At 48.8% G+C, this 21,429-nt stretch overlaps 2 protein-coding genes across 3 annotated transcripts in view; one reads left to right on the forward strand and one right to left on the reverse strand.

The window, feature by feature from the left end:
* Positions 1-6,328, reverse strand: part of snx3 (sorting nexin 3) — a 41,021-nt gene extending 34,693 nt beyond the window's left edge. The window contains exon 1 of the mRNA XM_078399873.1: positions 6,088-6,328. Coding sequence (XP_078255999.1) covers positions 6,088-6,249 — 162 coding nt within the window. The 5' untranslated portion in view covers positions 6,250-6,328. The remainder of the gene's footprint in view (positions 1-6,087) is intronic.
* A 13,130-nt stretch (positions 6,329-19,458) lies between these two features.
* Positions 19,459-21,429, forward strand: part of LOC144594072 (AFG1-like ATPase) — a 108,108-nt gene continuing 106,137 nt past the window's right edge. Inside the window, exon 1 of one of the 2 annotated variants that reach the window (XM_078400258.1) lies at positions 19,459-19,713. In XM_078400258.1, coding sequence (XP_078256384.1) covers positions 19,557-19,713 — 157 coding nt within the window. In that variant the 5' untranslated portion in view covers positions 19,459-19,556. The remainder of the gene's footprint in view (positions 19,714-21,429) is intronic. The other variant, XM_078400257.1, reaches the window with a different exon arrangement.

Genomic DNA, 21,429 nt, shown 5'->3' on the forward strand with positions numbered 1-21,429 from the left:
ATAGGAAAGGTGATCAACATTTAATTGATCTAGCTGCAATAAATGAGCAGCACTTGTAGTGCAGAATAAACTTTAGTGGATTCAAATGGCGGGTTTGTTTCTCTCATCCTTTATCAGCACAAACCAAGCTTTTAAAATGAGCTAATGCACAAATTCCTCAGAGATATAAACTGACCTCCAAATCTTATTTGGCCAGAAACAAAATTAGAAGTTTTCACCATTTCAGCTTCTCGAGGTAGGGGGAAATAATGGATTATGGATGGAATCGCACAATTCCTCCTTTTGGTAGAATGGACACTTAATTTGGCAAGGAAGTCTCAATTACCGATAACTGAAGGCTGAGTATGTCATTTTTTCCATAATGCTCCAAGCAGTTTTAAAATTCTTATTTAATCTCGAATGAAAGCAAAGAATTCTCCTGAGAACTGAAAATTGCCTCATTCTAGTTAACGCTTCAACATGGCATACCGACCGATACAGATATGAAACAAGTTTAAAAATCTCAAACTTTGTTTCGTGTAAATGAAAATTTAACTTTGGCTTTCAATTATTTATTGAATATTGCGAGCGGCACGGTAGCGCAGCGGTAGAGTTGCTGCTTTACAGCGAATGCAGCGCCGGAGACTCAGGTTCGATCCTGACTACGGGTGCTGCACTGTAAGGAGTTTGTACGTTCTCCCCGTGACCTGCGTGGGTTTTCTCCGAGATCTTCGGTTTCCTCCCACACTCCAAAGACGTACAGGTATGTAGGTTAATTGGCTGGGTAAATGTAAAAATTGTCCCTAGTGGGTGTAGGATAGTGTTAATGTACGGGGATCGCTGGGCGGCACGGACTTGGTGGGCCGAAAAGGCCTGTTTCCGGCTGTATATATATGATATGATATGATAATACAGGGAACAAAAGTAGAAAGGAGAGCAGGGCAAATTTTCTTACAACAGAGACGGCCATTTGGCCAGCAACTCTATGCTGGCTCCGAGCAAACCTATTCTTCCAATTTAGACATTAGAGATACAACACTGAAACAGGCCCTTCGGCCCGCTCCAACCAGCGATCCCCGTACACTAACCTACACTTACAAGGAACAACTTTTCGAAGTCAATTAACCTACAAACCTGCACGTCTTGGGAATGTGGGAGGAAACTGGAGCACCCAAAGAAAATCCACACGGTCACAGGTAGAATGTACAAACTCTGTATAGACAGCACCATAGTCAGGATCGAACCCAGGTCTCTGGCGCTGTAAGGCAGCAACTTTACTGCTAAGCCCCTTCGTCACACCACTTGTGACCAATATTATTTTACCACACAGAGCTGCGATGCATGATTGATAAACACACACGTCATGTAGTCAATTTGTTTTAACGACTGTACACTGTACAGTCACAAAAAATGCATATAACCATTCCTCTCACACGACTCTTAACACGCATTGATTCCCCTATCCGAGTATTTACAGTAGCAAGTTAACCCAAGGCCAGTAGGCCTGGGCCATGTAGAACAGCAGAGCACACAGGGAAAGCTCTTAAAAACAGGTCAAGCACGCAAAGTTCATTGGAAGTCAGGATCAAACCTAGTTCTGAGTTATGTGTCAATTGCTCTACTGGCAATACTATCGAGCTACACCAGATTACTCTTCCAAGTAGTTCCAGAGAAAACAGAATGACCCTCATCCCCCACCTCCATCTTCCTATTACTATATCTTCCTATTACTGTAAAGACCTTATTCTGGAACACAGAATATTCAACATTTCCTGGTAATAGGCTTTGGCAATATTATTCTTGTCAAAGGGCAGCATGGTGGTGCAGCGGTAGAGTTGTTGCCTAACAGCGCCAGAGACCCAGGTTCGATCCCGACTACAGGTGCAGTCTGTATGGAGTTTGTACGTTCTCCCCATGGCCGCATGGGTTTTCTCCGAGATCCTTGATTTCCTCCCACACTCCAAATATATACAGGTGTGTAGGTGTGGCTGGATATAAACCTAAATTGACCCTAGTGTATGTGTAGGATAATGATCGTGTATCAGGATCACTGGGTAGGTGCAGATTCGGTGGGCCGCAGGGCCCGTTTCCATGCTGTATTTCTAAACTAAACAAACCCTTGTTACTTCTATTCTTTTACAGTGTAAACCAACACAGCAACTATTTGTAATTGCTTCAATTACATTCCCCTAAATAATGAACCCAAGCACATAGTCCAGTATTGTCTTAACGAAACCCATTGCTGGAATTTGTGATCTGGATCCCTTTCTGCCTTCATTTATAGAGAGGCCATCGTAAAGAGTTCCTGCCTTATACGGCTTCCAAACAGAAAATTATTAACGCCAAGCTTTATATTGCAATGTTTTGATATCTGAAGAAGGGCCCCAACCCAAAACATCTGTCCATTCCCCTCCCTAGATGCTGCCTGCCCCTCCGTGTTCTTCCGGCACTGAACTTTGCTCAAGATTCCAGCATCAGCAATCTCGTGTCAATTTTAATTTAGTTTAGAGATACAGCGCGGAAAAAGGCCCTTCGGCCCACCGAGTCCGCACCGACCAGCGATCCCCATACATTAACACGATCCTATACACACTGTGGAAATTTTTATTATATCAAGCCAATTAACCTACAAACCTATACGTCTTTGGAGTGTGGGAGAAAACGGGCAATTCCGGAGAAAACCCACGCAGGACGTACAAACTCCGTAGACAGCACCCGTAGTCAGGATCGAACCCGGGTCTCTAGCGCTGTAAGGCAGCAATTCTACCACTGTGCCATCTTGCCGCCAAAGCATCCCAAACAGAAAATTATTAACAGCAAGCTTTATATTAATGTATTGATAGCTGAAGGGCCCCAACCCGAAATATCTGTCCATTCTCCTCCACAGATGCTGCCTGACCCTCCGAATTCCACCAGCACTTTTGTTTTGCTGAAGATTCAGGCATCAGCAACCTCTTGTTGCATGTATTGATCAAGTTGGAGACACTTGTATTACTTCATTTCAATGGTTGCGCAGACAACTCAGTGAAAAACTTAGCACACTGGAACAAATGGCCTTGGAATGCAAACTCAGTTTAAGAGATACCTGATCAATAAAGGAAACACTCAGGTCATGATGTATATGAAAGAACAGAATAAGCTGTACCAAAAAAAAGAAAATTCTGTTTCAAAAGCAAAATGCTGCAGATTGAGGAAATCTAAAGCAACCCTTTGCAAATACTCTGCACCAATCTAAAACAAGTTCTGAGACAATCTCAAACAATACATTGAGATATCTGCCGCAACAGATGTTGCCGATTTTAAAACAGTTTGTTTTAAAGACATCATATTTAACCCTCTCTCTTCAACTGCTGCCCAACAGCGCCAGTGACCCAGGTTGAATTCTCACTCCGGGTGCTGTCTGTACGGAGTTTCTGACCTGGGCGAGGGTGGGCATGGCCACGATAACGTACAATGATCGCTGGTCGGTGCATACTCGGTGGGCTGTTGCCGCGCTGTAGCTCTAACTAAACTAAATGACTACCAACATTTTACTTCAAGTTCCTTAACTTTGTTTCAGCAGTAGTTTGGTGTGAACAACTGAAGTACTTTGAGGCACATGGGACATGATCTAAAATACAGGCTTTGCTATTCTATCCAACATTTACAACTTTTACACATGGGTCATGATCTAAAATACAGCCTTTGCTATTTTATCCAACATTTACAACTTTTACACATGGGACATGATCTAAAATACAGCCTTTACTATTCTATCCAACTTTTACACATGGGACATGATCTAAAATGCAGCCCTTGCTATTCTATCCAACTTTTACAACATTTAGAGCCCGAGTCATACAGCTTGGAAAAAGATCACTCGGTCCAACTTGCTCACGCCAACCATGATGCCCCATCTACACTAGTCCCACCTGCCCGCATTTGGTCCATGTACCACATCCCCCTATCCATGTACCTGTCTAGGTATCTTGTAAATATTGTTTTGGTACCTGCCTCAACTATCCCCCCCCCACCCACCGCACACTGCAGCTCTTTCTACATACCCACCGCGCTCCGTGTGGAAAAGTTGTCCCTCAGATTCCCTCAGAGTTGCTGCCTTACCAGCTGAGTTACTCCAGCATTTTGTGTCTACTTTCAGGCTGTGGATTTTTGGTGTAAACCAGCATCTGCAGTTCCTTCCTACACAGTTTTAGGGTTAATTGCCTTTGGTTAAAAAAAGAAAATGTAAATGGTCTCTAGTGTGTAGATAGTGCACGGGGTGATCGCTAGTCAGCATGGACTTGGTGGGCCTGTTTCCTCACTGCGTCTACTTTACAGACAATAATCTGGAACCTTCTACCCGAAGAGAATTTACATTCCTTCAGCCTGTAGTTATCAAATCTAGAGTATGCACCAGAGCAAAACAATAGACAATAGGTGCAGGAGGAGGCCATTCGGCCCTTCGAACCAGCACCGCCATTCAATGATATCATGACTGATCATTCTCAATCAGTACCCTGTTCCTGCCTTCTCCCCATACCCCCTGACTCCGCTGTCCTTAACACAACACAAGAAAATAGGAGGAGTAGGCCAACCGGCCCCTCGAGCCCACTCCGCCATTCAATACGATCATGGCTGATCCCACCCCAACCCCCTTCCCACTATCGCCCTTATTCCCACCCAAAAGAACCGTGCGATCTCCTGGGAGGGGCTCTATCTAGCTCTCTCGAATGCATTCAGAGAATTGGCCTCCACTGCCTTCTGAGGCAGAGAATTCCACAGATTCACAACTCCCTGACTGAAAAAGTTTTGCCTCATCTCAGTTCTAAATGGCCTATCCCTTATTCTTAAACAAAATATTGAAATGTCACATCAATAATTGTTAGAGGACACTCCCTATTATTGACAAATCTTGGCATGCCAAATTTTGCTTCAGTGAAATACACATTCCTGTTCTTAGACAAACAGGTTCGTAGTTCCAATATTCCACAAATTCCCACAAGAAAAAAAAGGTTTCTACACAAGATGGGCAGGAAGTTTCACCTTCAAATCGACACTGATTCAATGATCACTTTGTTTAAAGATATAGCACTGTAACATTGTAAGAGTGCTAGACATTGCACTGGGGGAAAGTGCAGTCTCTGCAAGCCACACACACTCTCCCTGGGAACCAGGACGATCCCGGAAAAGGAGACACACACTCAGGAAAGCCAGGAGTCCCACAGAGATCAGCCATGATTGAATGGCGGGGTAGACTTGATGGGCCAAATGGCATAATTCTGCTCCTGTCACATGATCTCATGAGAAGGCAAGGAGAGGGGAAGCATTGCAAAGGGAGTTAAAGGGCATTTATACCTCTCCACCCAAAAATTCTCCCTCCACCATATGCTTCACCCTTGCCTCCTCCCACACTACCCACCCCACCCTTGTTTCTCTCCCCACCACCATTACTCCTCCCCACCCTGGCCAGGACTCTTCCCCCTCCCTCACTCCCTTCAGCCTGGCATAACTCCCCCCCCTCCTCACACCTCCTGTTACTCCCCTCCCCCCTCATTCCCCCAATACTTCCCTCCCCCTCATCCCCCGTTACAACCCCTCACCCCCCGTTACTCCCCTCACCCTCATCACTCGTTACTCCCCTCCCTCTCCTCACCCCAGTTACTCCTCTGCCCCTCCTCACCCCCCCAGTTACTCCCCTCCCCCCTCACTCCCCACCCCTCCTCTCCCCCTTACTCCACATTCCCCCCCAGTTACTCCCCCTCCAATTACTCCCCTCCCCTCGTTTCTCCGCCCCTACCTGCCAGCCTGGCCAGGACCCTCCCTTACTCCCCTTCCTCTCCAGCCTGGACTGACTCTCTCCCCCCTAATCACCACCCCCACCCCTCCTCTCCCTCTTCCTCCCCTCCGGCCTGACTCCCTCCCCACCGCCCGGCCCCGGGCGACGACCCCCTCTCTCCCCTGGCTGGGCCCCGGCCTTGACAAGGTCTAGGACTCTTCCCTATCCCTCCACCCCACCATCACGCCCCTCCATCACTCGTCCCCGGGCTTGACTTCCCCTCTCTCCGCGGCCTTCCTTGCCCAGGACGACCCAGGGCAGGGGCAGGGCCAGGACTCTCGCTGCTCCTTTACCTTGATCCGGACCTCGTAGTTGGTGTAGCGCTGCCGGCCGACGCCCGTGGTCTGCGGGGTGCCCACGTCTATCTCCAGGAAGTTGCTGGGCGGCCCGTAGGCGTCGTTGAGGTTCTGTGGCTTGGTTAGCAGGCGCCTGGTGTCGGGCACAGCCTCGGCCATCTTCCCTCCTCCTCCGTCGTCTTCTTCTTCCCCCCCCGCGCCTGGCGACCGTCCGCCTCAGACTCAGCTGCGCCTCAAATGACGGGCCGGGCCGGGCGCGGCGCGCCCTGGGACATGTAGTCCCCATGATGGCGTCGCCGCTCCGCACGCCCATTAGCCCGGCCCATTTGGGACTACACCTCCCAGTGTGCAGCGCGGCCGCCGTGTCTGCCTCTCAGCTGCGCCTCGAGTGACAGCGGGGCCGCGCGCCCTGGGACATGTAGTCCTCAAGATGGCGTCGCCCATTTGCCCGCCAGTATTCGGACTACAGCTCCCAGCATGCAACGCGGCCGTGCCCGCCTACGGTCCGTTGCGCCCCTCAGCTGTGCCTCAAATGACGGCCGGGCCGTGCGCCGCGTACCTTGGGACATGTAGTCCAAACATGGCGTCGCCGCTCCGCATGCCCATTGGTCGGGTCCAATTTAAACTACAGCTCCCGGAATGCAACGCGGTCGCGCCTGCTCACCCACCCGCTTCCCTCTCCTCTCCAACCGCCCCTTTCAAACCATATCCCAGCTACAAATAAACTTCCCTGGGCAAGGACGGGCAGACCTTTTAAATTATGTTGCATGCAAGGAATTATGTTCCATGCAAGGAATTTATGTTGCATGGAATTATGTTGCATGCAAGGAATTTATGTTGCATGGAATTATGTTGCATGCATGGAATTATGTTGCATGCATGGAATTTATGTTGCATGGAATTATGTTGCATTCATGGAATTTATACAACATATTACAATGGAATTATGTTGCATGCATAAATTATGTTGAAGGCATGAAATTATGTTGCATGAATGTAGTTTCCATCGCCCGCCCCCACCCCTCTCCAGCCGCCCCTTATAAACCACATCCCAGCTGCAAATAAACTTCCTCAACTGCAAGGACGGGCAGACCTTTTAAATTATGTTGCATGCATGGAATTTACGTTGAAAACTTTCTTTCAAACTGGTTACATTATCATTACATGATAAATATTGCAATCAGTGGAGACTTCATAAGACTTAGTAGCAGAATTAGGCCATTCAGCCCATCAAGTCCGCTCCGTCATTCATATCATAAGTTCATAAGTCAGAGGAGCAGAATTAGGCCATTCTACCCACTGGAACTACTCCATTCCATCATGGCTGATCGATATTTTGCTCTCAACCCCATTCTCCTGCCTTCGTCCCATAACCCCTGACACCTTTACTAATCAACAACCTGTCAATCTCTGCTTTAAAAATACCCATTCACTTGGCGTCAACTACCGTGTGTGGCAAAGAATTCCAGAGATTCACCACCCTCTGACTTAAAGAGATTCCCTCTCATCTTCATTGTGAAGGAACGTCTTTTTATTCTGAGGCGCTGGCATCTGGTCCTAGACTTTCCCACTAACGGAAACATCTTCTCCACGTCCACTCTAGTTGCAGGGGACGGCCAGGCCTGGTGATACTAACGGTGTCCTCTACTGCAGCTCCACCGCTCCTTACCTCTGCAGGTCGTGTCCGATCTGACCGCTCAGCCTCCTATAGCTTTCCGGAAGCGCCGACCGGTGCGGAGGTCGATGATGGCGCCAACCGACCGACTGACGAGGACGGACATGTGGAAGGGAGGACGTCGCTGCTGGGGGAAGGAACAACGGAGGACACAGCGTGGGGGATCGCTGAGAGTAGGGTGCCAACTGTCCCATATTAGCCGAGACATCCTGTATTTTGGGCTAAATTGGTTTATCCCGTACGGGACCGCCCTTGTCCCGTATTAGGCCTGGGTCCGGGCAGTGTAGGTCCGGACAGTGTAGGACCAGAGGCTTGGGCGCCGCCGAACGGAGGTCTTCCCGGCCCGGACGTCCGCCATTGATGGAGTAGGAGCACATGGCCGCTGGCTGGGTGAGGTCACGTGGGGCGGTGATGTCACCTTGTCCCTTATTTGGGAGTGAGATAGTTGGCACCCCTAGCTGAGAGGGAGGGTGAATGGGGGGAAGAACAAAGGGGAAATTGGCATGGGATTCTGTAACTTTGTAAGCGACCTTTATGGGCGACTATTTGCAGACCTTGGCAAGGAATGCAAGCAAAGAATTCCACTGTGACTTGTCACATGTCACAATAAAGTATTCTATTCCCTAGCGGGGACTGCTCCACTCGAGTGCGAGGCTGCTGCAGGGCCTCCAGCGGCCCACTCCACTGAAACCTCAATCCAAACACATTGACCCATATTCACGCTGTCTCTTGCCTCCCGCACAACTAGAGTGCCTCTGAAGATGCAGGAGATAAAACCACAGCCCGCTCACTGGCACGGTTTTTAGTTTTAGTTTTAGACATACAGTGTTTTAGTTTTAGACATACAATGCAGAAACAGGCTCTTCGGCCCACTGGGTCCGCGCCAACCAGCGATCCCCACACATTAACACCATCCTACACCCACTAGGGACAATTTTTACATTTACCAAGCCAATTAACCTACAAACCTGTACGTCTTTGGAGTGTGGGAGATCTCAGAGAAAACCCATGCAGATCATGGGGAGAATGTACAAACTCCGTACAGACAGCACCCGTAGTCAGGATCGAACCCGGGTCTCCGGCGCTGTTGCAAATCAATAACTCAGCTCGAAGACATGACGGTCATATTTCATCAGTGCAATGCTATTTTGTCAATGATCTATTATTCATAGATCAACTTGCACTTTACCCTGTCCAAAACTGTTACAACTGTTCGTTTCGTTGGGTTGCTGCTGTCTAAATTACCTAAATTATTGCATCGTATGGGAGGCGCATTCCCAATCTCGTTGTACCCCTGGGTACAATGACAATAAAGATATATTGTATTGTATTGTATTGTAAAGTTAAGTTGGGATGTTTGCTGAAGTTTGCACAATGTTCAATTCATGCACCCAACTCAGTATGTCAACAAATGCTCTCTTGAACATTTACAGATAAATTGTAGAGAACATTAAGGGAACACAGTGGCGCAATGGTAGCGTTGCTGCCTTACAGCACCAGAGATTCAGGTTTGGTCCTGACCTTGGGGGCTATCTCAATCTCTTACCTTGCCGGGGATGCGATTGTTTTCCGGATCATATCTCAAGTCAAGTCAAGTCAAGTTTATTTGTCACATGCACATACACGATGTGCAGTGAAATGAAAGTGGCAATGCCTGCGGATTGTGCACAAAAAAGAATTACAGTCACAGCATATAAATAAAGTTAATAAAGTTACTATAGTGTAGACAAAATTTAGTCTCTGGAGTTATAAAAGTTGACAGTCCTGATGGCCTGTGGGAAGAAACTCCGTCTCATCCTCTCCGTTTTCACAGGCGTTTGCCTGACCGTAGCATCTGGAACAGTCCGTTACTGGGGTGGCAGGGGTCGCTCATAATCTTACTTGCTCTGGATCTGCACCTCCTGATGTATAGGTCCTGCAGGGGGACGAGTGTAGTTCCCATGGTGCGTTCTGCTGAACGCACTACTCTCTGCAGGGCCTTCCTATCCTGGGCAGAGCTGTTCCCAAACCAGACTGTAATGTTGCCGGACAGGATGCTCTCTACAGCCCCAGAGTAGAAGCAATGAAGGATCCTCAGAGACACTCTGAATTTCCTCAGCTGTCTAAGGTGGTAAAGGTGCTGCTTTGCCTTACCCACCAGTGCAGCAATGTGCGTTGCCCATGTCAGATCCTCTGTGATGTGGACTCCCAAGTATTTAAAACTGCTCACCCTATCCACAGTAGACCCATTTATCTCCAGTGGCGTGTACGTCCTTGGATGTTTAGCCCTTCTAAAGTCCACAATCAGCTCCTTAGGTTTAGTGACATTCAAGAGGAGGCTATTGTCCTGACACCAGAGTGCCAGATCAGCCACCTCCTCCCGGTAGGCCTTCTCATCGTCGTCGGAGATCCGGCCCACCACCACAGTGTCATCAGCATACTTGATGATGGAGTTTGGGCTGAACCTGGCCCCACAGTCATGTGTGTACAGGGAGTACAGTAGGGGGCTAAGGACGCAACCCTGGGGGGGATCCTATGTTCAGGGTGAGGGAGCTAGATGTGTGTTCCCCCATCCTGACCACTTGGGGCCTGGCGGTGAGAAAGTCCAGGACCCAGGCACACAGAGGGGTGCTAAGCCCTTTCCGGTCTCCGGTCTCCATACTCCCTGACTCCGCTACAGATCTCCGGTCGCTCTGTGGCCTTACATCATGGAGCTGGCGGCCTTGCTCGAGAATAACTTTGAGCCCCACCGTGGGCCCATGGACTTACCATTTGAGCCTGCGATCCCTTGCCTGGGATCGACGCTCCAACTGCGCCCCGTGGATTTCAACATCCTCGCAATCTCAGGTGGAGACCGATGTCGGGAAGCTCCAAAGTCGCAAGAGGTTCGACCAGCCCCAATCGCCTGACATGGGAGAGCTGAGATCCCCCCCGATGTGGGAGCTTGATCGCCCCGGCTATGGTTCAACCTCCGGCTATGGGAGCCAAGACCGTCCCGTCGACGGAAGGCTCGAGGCCCCCGACCGCTGGAGGACAAAGAAGGGAAGAGATTTAACTTTTTTTTTGCCTTCCATCACAGTGAGGAATGTGGAGGAGTCACTGTGGTGGATGTTTATGTTAAAATGTATTTTGTGTATTTTGTTGCTTTTTATCGGTATGACTGAATGGCAAATCAAATTCCTCGTATGTTGCGAAATATACTTGGCTAATAAAGTATGATTATGATTATGATCTGTACGGAGTTTGTATATTCTTCCTGTGACTGCGTGGGTTTCCTCTGGGTGCTCCGGTTTCCTCCCACTCCCCAAAGATGTACAGATTTGTAGGTTAGTAGGTTAATTTGCTTCAGTAAAAATTGTAAATTGCCCCTATTTGCTAGTGGTAGTGTACGGGGTGATCGCTGGTTATCACGGACTCAGTGGGCTGAAGGGCCTGTTTCAGTGCTGTACATCACAGTCTAAAGTCATATTGACTGGTTGCATCACGGCCTGGTTCGGTAACTCAAACATCCAGGGACGACGAAGAATTAATTTCTTGATTAGTACGGGTGTCAGAGGTTATGGGGAGAAGGCAGGAGAATAGGGTTAGGAGGGAGAGATAGATCAGCCATGATTGAATGGCAGAGTAGACTTGATTGGGCCGAATGGCCTAATTCTACTCCCATCACTTATGACCTTTAGAACGGAGATGCGGGAAAACCTTTTCAGTCAGAGAGTTGTGAATCTGTGGAATTCTCTGCCTCAGAAGGCAGTGGAGGCCAATTCTCTGAATGCATTCAAGAGAGAGCTAGACAGAGCTCTTAAGGATAGCAGAGTCAGGGGGTATGGGGAGAGGGCAGGAACGGGGTACTGATTGAGAATGATCAGCCATGATCACATTGAATGGCGGTGCTGGCTCGAAGGGCCGAATGGCCTCCTCCTGCACCTATTGTCTATTGTCTATTGACCTTATGAATGAATGAATCAATGCTTTATTGCCACATGTAACAAGTCACAGTGGAATTCTTCGCTTGCATACCCTAGTACCGAAATACTCACCACATAAAGGGCACGGACAAAGCTACTAAGATTGCTAAAAGTAGTGAACACTGCGCAGCCCATCACGGGTACTGATGTCCCCGCCATTGAAGGGGTATCTACAGAGGTCGCTGTCTCAAAAAGGCAGCCAGCATCATCAGAGACCCACACCACCCTGGCCACGTTCTCATTTCATGCCTGCCATGGGGAAGAAGGTACAGGGGCCTGAAAACTGTAACGTTCAGGTTCAGGAGCAGCTTCTTCCCTACAGCTATCAGGCTATTAAACACCACAACCTCCAAATAGGCTCCGAACTACGTAGACATGGTTTTTGTCTTTGCACTATTATTGAACATTTTTTTGTTGTTTATTATGGTTGACTAACTTGACTGACTTTTTTGGTGAAATGATGAAGGTGATCGATGAGGGAAGGGCAGTAGATGTTGTCTACATAGATTTTAGTATGGCATTTGATAAATTCCCCCACGGTACGCTGATCCAGGAGATTAAGATGCATGGGATTGGATTAACAGTAACAGGGTCGTATGGATTCAGAATTGGCTGTGGGTTGGCTGAAGACTGAGGGTTGTTGTGCAAGAACAATATTGGCAATCTGTGACCAGTGGAGTTCCGCAGTGGATCCCTCCCCACCATCGAAGGGATCTACAGGAGTCTCTGCCTCAAAAAGGCAGCCAGCATCATCAGAGACCCACGTCACCCTGGCCACACAATCATTTCACTCCTAATATTGAGAAGAAGGCCTGAAAGCCGTGGCCAACCAGGTTGAAGAATAGCTTCTTCACAACAACCATTGGGCTCTTGAACACGACACAACACTAACCTTAACTGTGAACTTCTCTGGACTCTGGATTTGGCCGCACAGGGGACTTGCACTAGTCTTACAAATATTAATTTATTGAATATTTGTTTCTATTTTTAAAATTTTATCTGTGTGTACTGCAGTCAAGGATCCGTTATGCTGATCATAAATCAGAAAATCATAAGTGATAGGAGGAGAATTAGGCCATTTGGCCCATCAAGTCTACTCCACCATTCAATCATGGCTGATCACAATCACAATCATACTTTATTAGCCAAGTATGTTTTGCAACGTACGAGGAACGTCATTTACCATACAGTCATAACAATAAAAACCAACAGGACACACAAAATACATTTTAACATGAACATCCACCACAGTGACTCCTCCACATTCCTCACTGTGATGGAAGGCGAAAAACAGTTCAACCCCTCCCTCCTAACCCCATTCTCCTGCCTTCTCCCCATAACCCCTGACACCCGTACTAATCAAGAATTTGCAGGTAAGAAGTTCATTGCTCTATGAAGGACAACGGGTCTACTATCTTACCCCCTTATACTTGGTATGACGTTAATACTTAGAGTGCTGCATGACTCCAAGAGGTGTTCGAAGTAGTCACATCCAAGCGTTCACAGTTAATATCAACTGGGGTTACAACTGAGAGGCCAATAGCAACATTAACTTACTCAGTATCAAAGATCACCAGATAATACTCAAGAATGGGAACTTTTTGCAATTCATCTCCACCCTTTGTACCCAGGGTTATGCTGCCAACTATAATCCTCATTACTGCTGGAGTTGAGATTCCAGCTCTGTAAGATTTCAGTGATTTCAGCTTTGAGTGGACAGACTGGGAGACTTTGAAGCAGGGGGTAAAGGAGAGCTCTGTAATCCAACACATAATAAAAACATTACATTTGTGGAAACAAGCCAGGCAGTGTGTGGTGCCTATTGAAATCAAAAGGCTCACGGATTACGCAGACAAGAGAAGACTGCCTTTGAAAGTACGGAATTAATAATGAATACTCTATGGAAACCAATGTCAGGAGTCCATAAACTGTTGTTAATACCAGTTTTAATGCTGAGCTTTGAAAATCAACAGCAATTTCAATAGTTATCTGAAGAAGGATGCAATATTTTTTCAAAGGAATTGATACCTTTGAAACTTCCTTGAAACTGATCCAGCCTGCCAGTGGCTTCTATTGAAAGTATGTATAAACTGGATATGTGGGAAAATCTGCAAATAAAATAAAACGTGCTTTATATTTAAAGAGGGGCAACACTAACTCAGTGATTAATCCTTCTTCATACTGAGCATTGGCCACAAAGTGACCCTTTCTGTGCGGAAAAACCAACAATGTGCTTTGAAAAACCTGATTGCATTCATTCTGTAAATTGTAAGGGTAGCAAAGCATTGTTTTGGGTTTTACTGTACACAGACGTAGGAAGTATAAATCTATCCTTCACTTAAAAACATAATTAAAAATGTACCTCTGCGGGGTCCCCCAATTTCCTTTCTCATCAACAAACACAAAGAGATGCCGATTTGGAAAGGGGAGCAAAAATCAATCTGACCTTGCCTCGTCTACCTGCCTCGCAGCGCCAGAGGACCCGGATTCGCTCTTGACCACAGGCGCGGTCTGCATGGACTTTGCACATTCTCCCTGAGACCGCGTGGGTTTCATCCGGGCGCTCTGGTTTCCTCTGACTTTTACGGATTTACCTTGCGATAGATTGGTGCTCACGGTGGCGCAGCGGTGGAGTTGCTGCCTCACAGCGAATGCAGCACCGGAAACCCGGGTTCGATCCCGACTACGGGCGCTGTCTGTACGGAGTTTTACGTTGTCCCCGCGACCTGCGTGGGTTTTCTCCGAGATCTTCGGTTTTCTCCCACACTCCAAAGAGGTACAGGTATGTAGGTTAATTGGCTTGGTAATCTGGATATAGGATAGTGTTAATGTGCGGGGATCGCTGGTCAGTGCAGATCCGGTGGGCCGAAGGGCCTGTTTCCGTGCTGTATCTGTAAATAAAAAAGCTCCTGCCTCATAGCGCCAGAGATCCCGGATTCGCTCCTGACCACGGGCGCGGTCTGCATGGACTTTGCACGTTCTCCCTGAGACCGCGTGGGTTTCATCGGGGCGCCCTGGTTTCCTCTGACTTTTACGACTTAATAAGTCGTAAATGTTATGCCATCTATCCTGTATCTGTACACTGTGAATAGCTTGATTGTAATCGTGAAAAGTTTTTTCGCTGACCGGATAGCACGCCTCAAAAAGCTTTTCACTGTACCTCGGTACGTGTGACAATAATAAACTACACAAAACTAAAGCCACACATCCGAAAGATGTGCATGTTTGTAGATTAATTTGCCCTCTAATTTGCCCCAGATAAACAGGAGGTGGATGAGAAAATGGGATACCATTGAACGCGTGTGAATGGGTGATCGGTGGTTGGCGTGGACTCGGTGGGCCGAAGGACTTGTTCCCAATGCTGCATCTCCAAATATGGAACAAAACCATTGAAGCAAGAATGGACTGTAGAATTGAAACATTCACAACATAGAGAACTGATTTACTCCAAGGTAGACACAAAATGCTGGAGTAACTCAGAGGGACAGGCAGCATCTCTGGAGAGAAGGAATGGGTGATGTTTCGAGTCGAGACCCTTCTTCAGACTGATGTCAGGGGAGTGGGCGGTACACAGACAAAATGTAGTCGGAGACAGTAAGACTGGTGGGAGAACTGGGAGGGAGGAGGGGATGGAGAGAGAGGGAAAGCAAGGGCTACTTGAAGTTAGAGAAATCACTTCAAGTATAAGGTGGGGTATAAGGTGCCCAAGCGAAATATGAGGTGTAGTCCGTCCAATTTGCGCTGGGCCTCACTCTGACAATGGAGGAGGCCCAGGACAGACAGGTCAGTGTGGGAATGGGAGGGGGAGTTAAAGTGTTGAGCAGCCGGGAGATCAGGTAGATTTAGGCGGACTGAGCGGAGGTGTTCGGTGAAACGATCGCCGAGCCTGCGCTTGGTCTCGCCAATATACAGGAGGTTTACTCCATTCTGTCAGAATCTGCAAGCACACCAGGCTATCGAGCACCACAAACTCCAACTAAACACCAAACTCCAAATTGCTTTGATTGCTCTACGGGTCTTGGGGGCCATGTTTTTGTCTTTGCACTGTATTGTTTGTTTGTTTTTATATATTGATCTTCTTTTTATTGTTCATTATGATATCTGGAGTCATAGAGTCATACAGCATGGAAACAGGCCCTTTGGCCCAACTTGCACATGCCAACCAAGGTACCCCATCCACACCAATAACAGGTATAACAGGTATAACAGAGCTTTACCGAAGTACCGAACGAAACTACATAGCAGTCATAGAAAAAAAAAAAGAACACAAGACACATAACCCCAACACAAACGTCCATCACAGTGACTCCAAACACCCCCTCACTGTGATGGAGGCAACAAAACTTCCACTCTCTTCCCCATGCCCACGGACAGACAGCTCGTCCCCGACCGACCCGCACAGTCCCCGCACCGGGCGCTGAAACGTCCCGCGGCCGAACCCGGGCGATGAAAGGCCCGCGACCAAGCCTTGCGCAGCTAAGTTCCGTGGTCGAGCCGCACCGGGCGATGTCAAGTCCGCAGCCGAGCCGCACCAGCGATGAAAAGCCCCGCAGCCGAGCTGCACCGGGCGATGTTAAGCCCCGCAGCCGAGCTGCACCGGGCGATGTTGAGCCCCGCAACCGAGCTGCACCGGGCGATGTTGAGCCCCGCAGCCGAGCTGAACCGGGCGATGTTAAGCCCCGCAGCCGATCTGCACCGGGCACTGTTAAGTCCAGCGGCCAAGCCGCACCGGGATGTAAAGTCCAGCGGCCAAGCCGCACCGGGATGTAAAGTCCAGCGGCCAAGCCGCACCGGGTGATGTAAAGTTCAGCGGCCGAGCCGCAGCGGGCGATGTTAGGCCCCGCAGCCGAGCCGCACCCCGCGCCGTGAGGAAGAGAAAAGTTCCCCCCACCCACACCACCACCCCCTCCCACACATACACAACCAAAAAAAATATATAAAAACCATCCCAACACCGACACACAACAAAAAAAGGGGAAAAAAAAGACGGACAGACTGCTAGTCAGCCGCTGCCGTTAGGCGCCGCCACGCCAATCCCACCTGGCTTAGTGCTAGGGGTGCCAACTATCTCACTCCCAAATACGGGACAAGGTGACGTCACCGCAACGCGCCCCACGTGACCTCACCCAGCCAGCAGCCACGTGCTCCCGCTAATGGCTGCCGCCCTGGACAGGAGGCGGGTAGACACGCAACCTCCGTTCGGCGGTGCCTGGGCCTCTGGACCTAGACTGTCCGGAGTTAAAATGTCAGAAACCTAGAGTGTCGGCTCCTAAACTGTCGGGACCTACAGCATCGGGCCTACAGTGTCGGGGCCTACAGCGTCTGGGCCTACAGCGCCCCCCCGGGCCTAATACAGGACAAGGGCGGTACCATATGGGACAAACCAATTTAGCCCAAAATACGGGATGTCCCGGTTAATAAGGGACAGTTGGCAACCTTACTGAGTGCTCAGTCTACTGAGATATGGTTATATATCTGTCGTGCTACTGCAGGTAAGAATTTCATTGTTCCATTTTGGGACATTTCGGGATGGCTGTTATCAGCATCTGAACTATCCTCTCACTTAGAAACATAGAAAAATATGTGCAGGAGGTGGCCATTCGGTTCTTCGAGCCAGCACCGCCATTCAATATGGTCATGGCGGATCATCTAACATTAGTACGCCATTCCTGCTTTTATCCCTATATCCCTTGATTCCATTAGCCCCAAAAGCTAAATCTGATTCTCTCTTGAAAATATCTAGCAAATTGGCCTCCACTGCCTTCTGTGGCAGAAAATTCCACAAGATTCACAACTCTCTGGGTGAAAGAGGCGATGACCTCTCATTTCCTGACCTCCCATCGACCTTAGAGTGAGTCAGCAGAGGGACCGGGCTGCAGGTGGGCAAGCTTGTGATCCTTAGTAGAGTCCAGGCAGGTGAGGAACCGTTTATTGAACGGGTGAATATACCCTGAACTATCTTTAATCAGACTTTATCAGACTTTATCATGCACTAAATGTTGTACTCAATCCTTTACCTGTACAGTGGACGGTTTGATTGTAATCATGTATAGTATTTTCTTTGTTGTATAGCATGCAACAAAAAGCTTTTTTACTCAACGGCACGGTGGCGCAGTGGTAGAGTTGCTGCCTTACAGCGAATGCAGCGCCGGAGACTCTGGTTCGATCCTGACTACGGGCGCCGTCTGTACGGAGTTTGTACGTTCTCCCCGTGACCTGCATGGGTTTTCTCCGAGTTCTTCGGTTTCCTCCCACACTCCAAACACGTACAGGTTTGTAGGTTAATGACTGGGTAAATATTTTTTTTAAATTGTCCCTAGTATGTGTAGGATAGTGTTAATGTGCGGGGATCGCTGGGCGGCGCGGACTCGGTGGGCCGAAGGGCCTGTTTCCGCGCTGTATCTCTAAAATCTAAAAAAAAATCTACACGTCTGTAGATGTGACAATAATAAACTAAGCTAATAAACTAATGACAATAAAACACTCTTGACTTCTATCTTGAGCATCATGTTTTCTACTCCATTCTCTCCATCCATCCCTCCCACCATCCATTCATCCCTCCATTTATCTATCCGCCCCCCTCACTTCATTCCCACCTTCCATCTCTTCCCCATCCCTTCACCCTTCCCTCCATTCATTCATCATGTTTACATCCTTCCCTCTCCCTCCCTCCATTCCATACCTCCCTCTGACCATTCCTTCCTTCATCCACACTTCCATCCATCTCTCCACCCATCCCCCCTCCACCTCTCCCTCCCTTCACCCATCCCTTCATTCACCCATCATCTATCCCTCCTTCCCTCCCTGTCTTCCTCCTTTTATCCATCTCTCCATCCGTCCTTTAGAAACATGAATAGGTGCAAGAGTAGGCCATTCGGCCCTTCGAGCCAGCACCACCATTCATAATTATCACGGCTGATAATCTAAAATCTGTACCTCGTCCCGGCTTGTTCCCTATATCCTTTGATTCCCTTAGCCCGAAGAGCTAAATCTAACTCTCTCTCGAAACCATCCAATGAATCGTCCCTCCACTGCCTTCTGTGGCAGAGAATTCCACAGATTCACAACTCTCTGGGTGAAAACGTTTTTTATCTCAGTCCTAAATGGCCTACCACTTATTGTTGAACTGTGTAACCCCTGGTTCTAGATTCCCCCAACATCGGGAACATTTTTCCTGCATCTACCCTGTGCAATCCCTTAAGAATTTTATGTGTTCCTGCTTTCTCCCCATATTTATTTATTTATTTATCCCTCCCTTCCTTCCTTTCCTTTCCTCTCCTTCCTTCCCTCCCTTCCCTTCTCTCTCCTTCCTTCCTTACATCCATCCATCCATCCTTCCTCCCTCCCTCCCTTTCTCTGTCCTTCCTTCCTTCCCTCCCTTTCTCACTCCTGCCTCCCTCCCTCCCTTTCTCTCTGCTTCCTTCCCTCCCTCCCTTTCTCACTCCTGCCTCCCTCTCTCCCTTTCTCTCTGCTTCCTTCCCTCCCTCCCTTTCTCACTCCTGCCTCCCTCCCTCCCTTTCTCTCTGCTTCCTTCCCTCCCTCCCTTTCTCACTCCTTCCTCCCTCCCTCCCTTTCTCTCTGCTTCCTTCCCTCCCTCCCTTTCTCACTCCTGCCTCCCTCCCTCCCTTTCTCTCTGCTTCCTTCCCTCCCTCCCTTTCTCACTCCTTCCTCCCTCCCTCCCTTTCTCTCTGCTTCCTTCCCTCCCTCCCTTTCCCCTCCCTTCCTTCCCCTTCCTCTCCCTCCCTTCCCTCTCCTTCCATCCCTCCCACCATCCAAGGACAAGAGGTCAACCCAGAGGCGCAGCGACACGACCAATAAAGTTTGTTGTTGTTGTTGCGAGTGTCAAGATGGCGGCGCCCAGGACGCCCTTGGTCGCCGTCGCCGGTCGCGGGGCCGCGCTGCTGCTGCTGCTGCCGCCGTTACCGAGGGGCGGTCACTGGCTCCGCCGGACCCGTCCCCTGCTGCGGAGCGGGCTCTGGCCGCCCGGGCCCTGCTCGCTGAGAGGTGAGGACCAAACATAATAGAGCCTCTGGTACCTTTAGTGAGGAGGACGGTCAAAGCCAAGGGAGGCGGGGAGTGAGCGTTTATTCACCCGTGTCCACAGCGGTGGAGTCGCTGCCTCACACACAGCCCCAGCCAGAGAGACCCGGGTTCGATCCCGACTACGGGTGCTGTCTGTGGCTGTGCGGAGTAAGTACCTCCTCTCCATCACCCGCGTGGGTTTTCTCCGGGTGCTCTGCATTTAGATAATAGACAATAGGTGCAGGAGGAGGCCATTCGGCCCTTCGAGCCAGCACTGCCATTCAATGTGATCATGGCTGATCATTCTCAATCAGTACCCCGTTCCTGCCTTCTCCCCATACCCCCTGACTCCGCTATCCTTAAGAGCTCTATCTAGCTCTCTCTTGAATGCATTCAGAGAATTGGCCTCCACTGCCTTCTGAGGCAGAGAATTCCACAGATTCACAACTCTCTGACTGAAAAAGTTTTTCCTCATCTCAGTTCTAAATGGCCTACCCCTTATTCTTAAACTGTGGCCCCTGGTTCTGGACTCCCCCAACATTGGGAACATGTTTCCTGCCTCTAACGTGTCCAACCCCTTAATAATCTTATACTGCCTCAGAGCGAATGCAGGAAACATGTTCCCAATGTTGGGGGAGTCCAGAACCAGGGGCCACAGTTTAAGAATAAGGGGTAGGCCATTTAGAACGGAGATGAGGAAAAACCTTTTCAGTCAGAGAGTTGTGAATCTGTGGAATTCTCTGCCTCAGAAGGCAGTGGAGGCCAATTCTCTGAATGCTTTCAAGAGAGAGCTAGATAGAGCTCTTAAGGATAGCGGAGTCAGGGGGTATGGGGTGAAGGCAGGTAAGGGGAACTGATTGAGAATGATCAGCCATGATCACATTGAATGGCGGTGCTGGCTTGAAGGGCCAAATGGACTACTCCTGCATCTATTGTCTTTTGCCTCGGTAAATATTGTAAATTGCCCCAGAGTGTGTGTAAGGGAGTGGATGCGAAAGGGGGATAACAGAACTAGTGTGATAGACACAAAGTGTTGGAGTAACATATCTCACTTTATTCAATCCAATACCCTGAAATTTACAAGACAGTCCTCAGGTCACTTCATTTGTACTAGAATTAGAGCAAACAAAAATAGCTAACTACAGTCACTGTATCCATGGACTATCCCAGAGTGGAACATCCATCCCGACACCACCAGATGTGCACCAATCTTGTCACTCTTCAAGTCACAGCTCGACAACTTGGACATGGATCATCTCACCAAACTTGCCCACATAAAAATCTAAATAACCTTTTGCAACCGGTACCCATGCAAGCGAAACCTACATGGATAGCCCAGCTGTTGGCGGTTGTGCAGTAGAAAACAGAAACAGAAAGAGAAGTAACTCAGTGGGTCAGGCAGCACCTCTGGAGAAAAAGAATAGGTGATGTTTCGGTCCGAGACCCTTCTTCAGACCTACTTCAGTCTGAAGAAGGGTCTCGACCCAAAACATCACCTATTCTATTTCTCCAGAGATGCTGCCTGACCCGCTGAGTTACTCCAACACTTTGTGTCTATCTTTGGCATCTGTAGTTCCTTGTTTCTACTTGAAGACAATATAGGGATTGTCTTTGTGGGGCATACTTGCTGTTGAATTCAAAGCTAATTGACTTCTTCAGACTCCCGACCCAAAATATCACCCATCCTTTATCTCCAGA

This window comes from Rhinoraja longicauda, chromosome 5, assembly GCF_053455715.1.
Source record: "Rhinoraja longicauda isolate Sanriku21f chromosome 5, sRhiLon1.1, whole genome shotgun sequence".
NCBI classification, from domain to species: domain Eukaryota; kingdom Metazoa; phylum Chordata; class Chondrichthyes; order Rajiformes; family Arhynchobatidae; genus Rhinoraja; species Rhinoraja longicauda.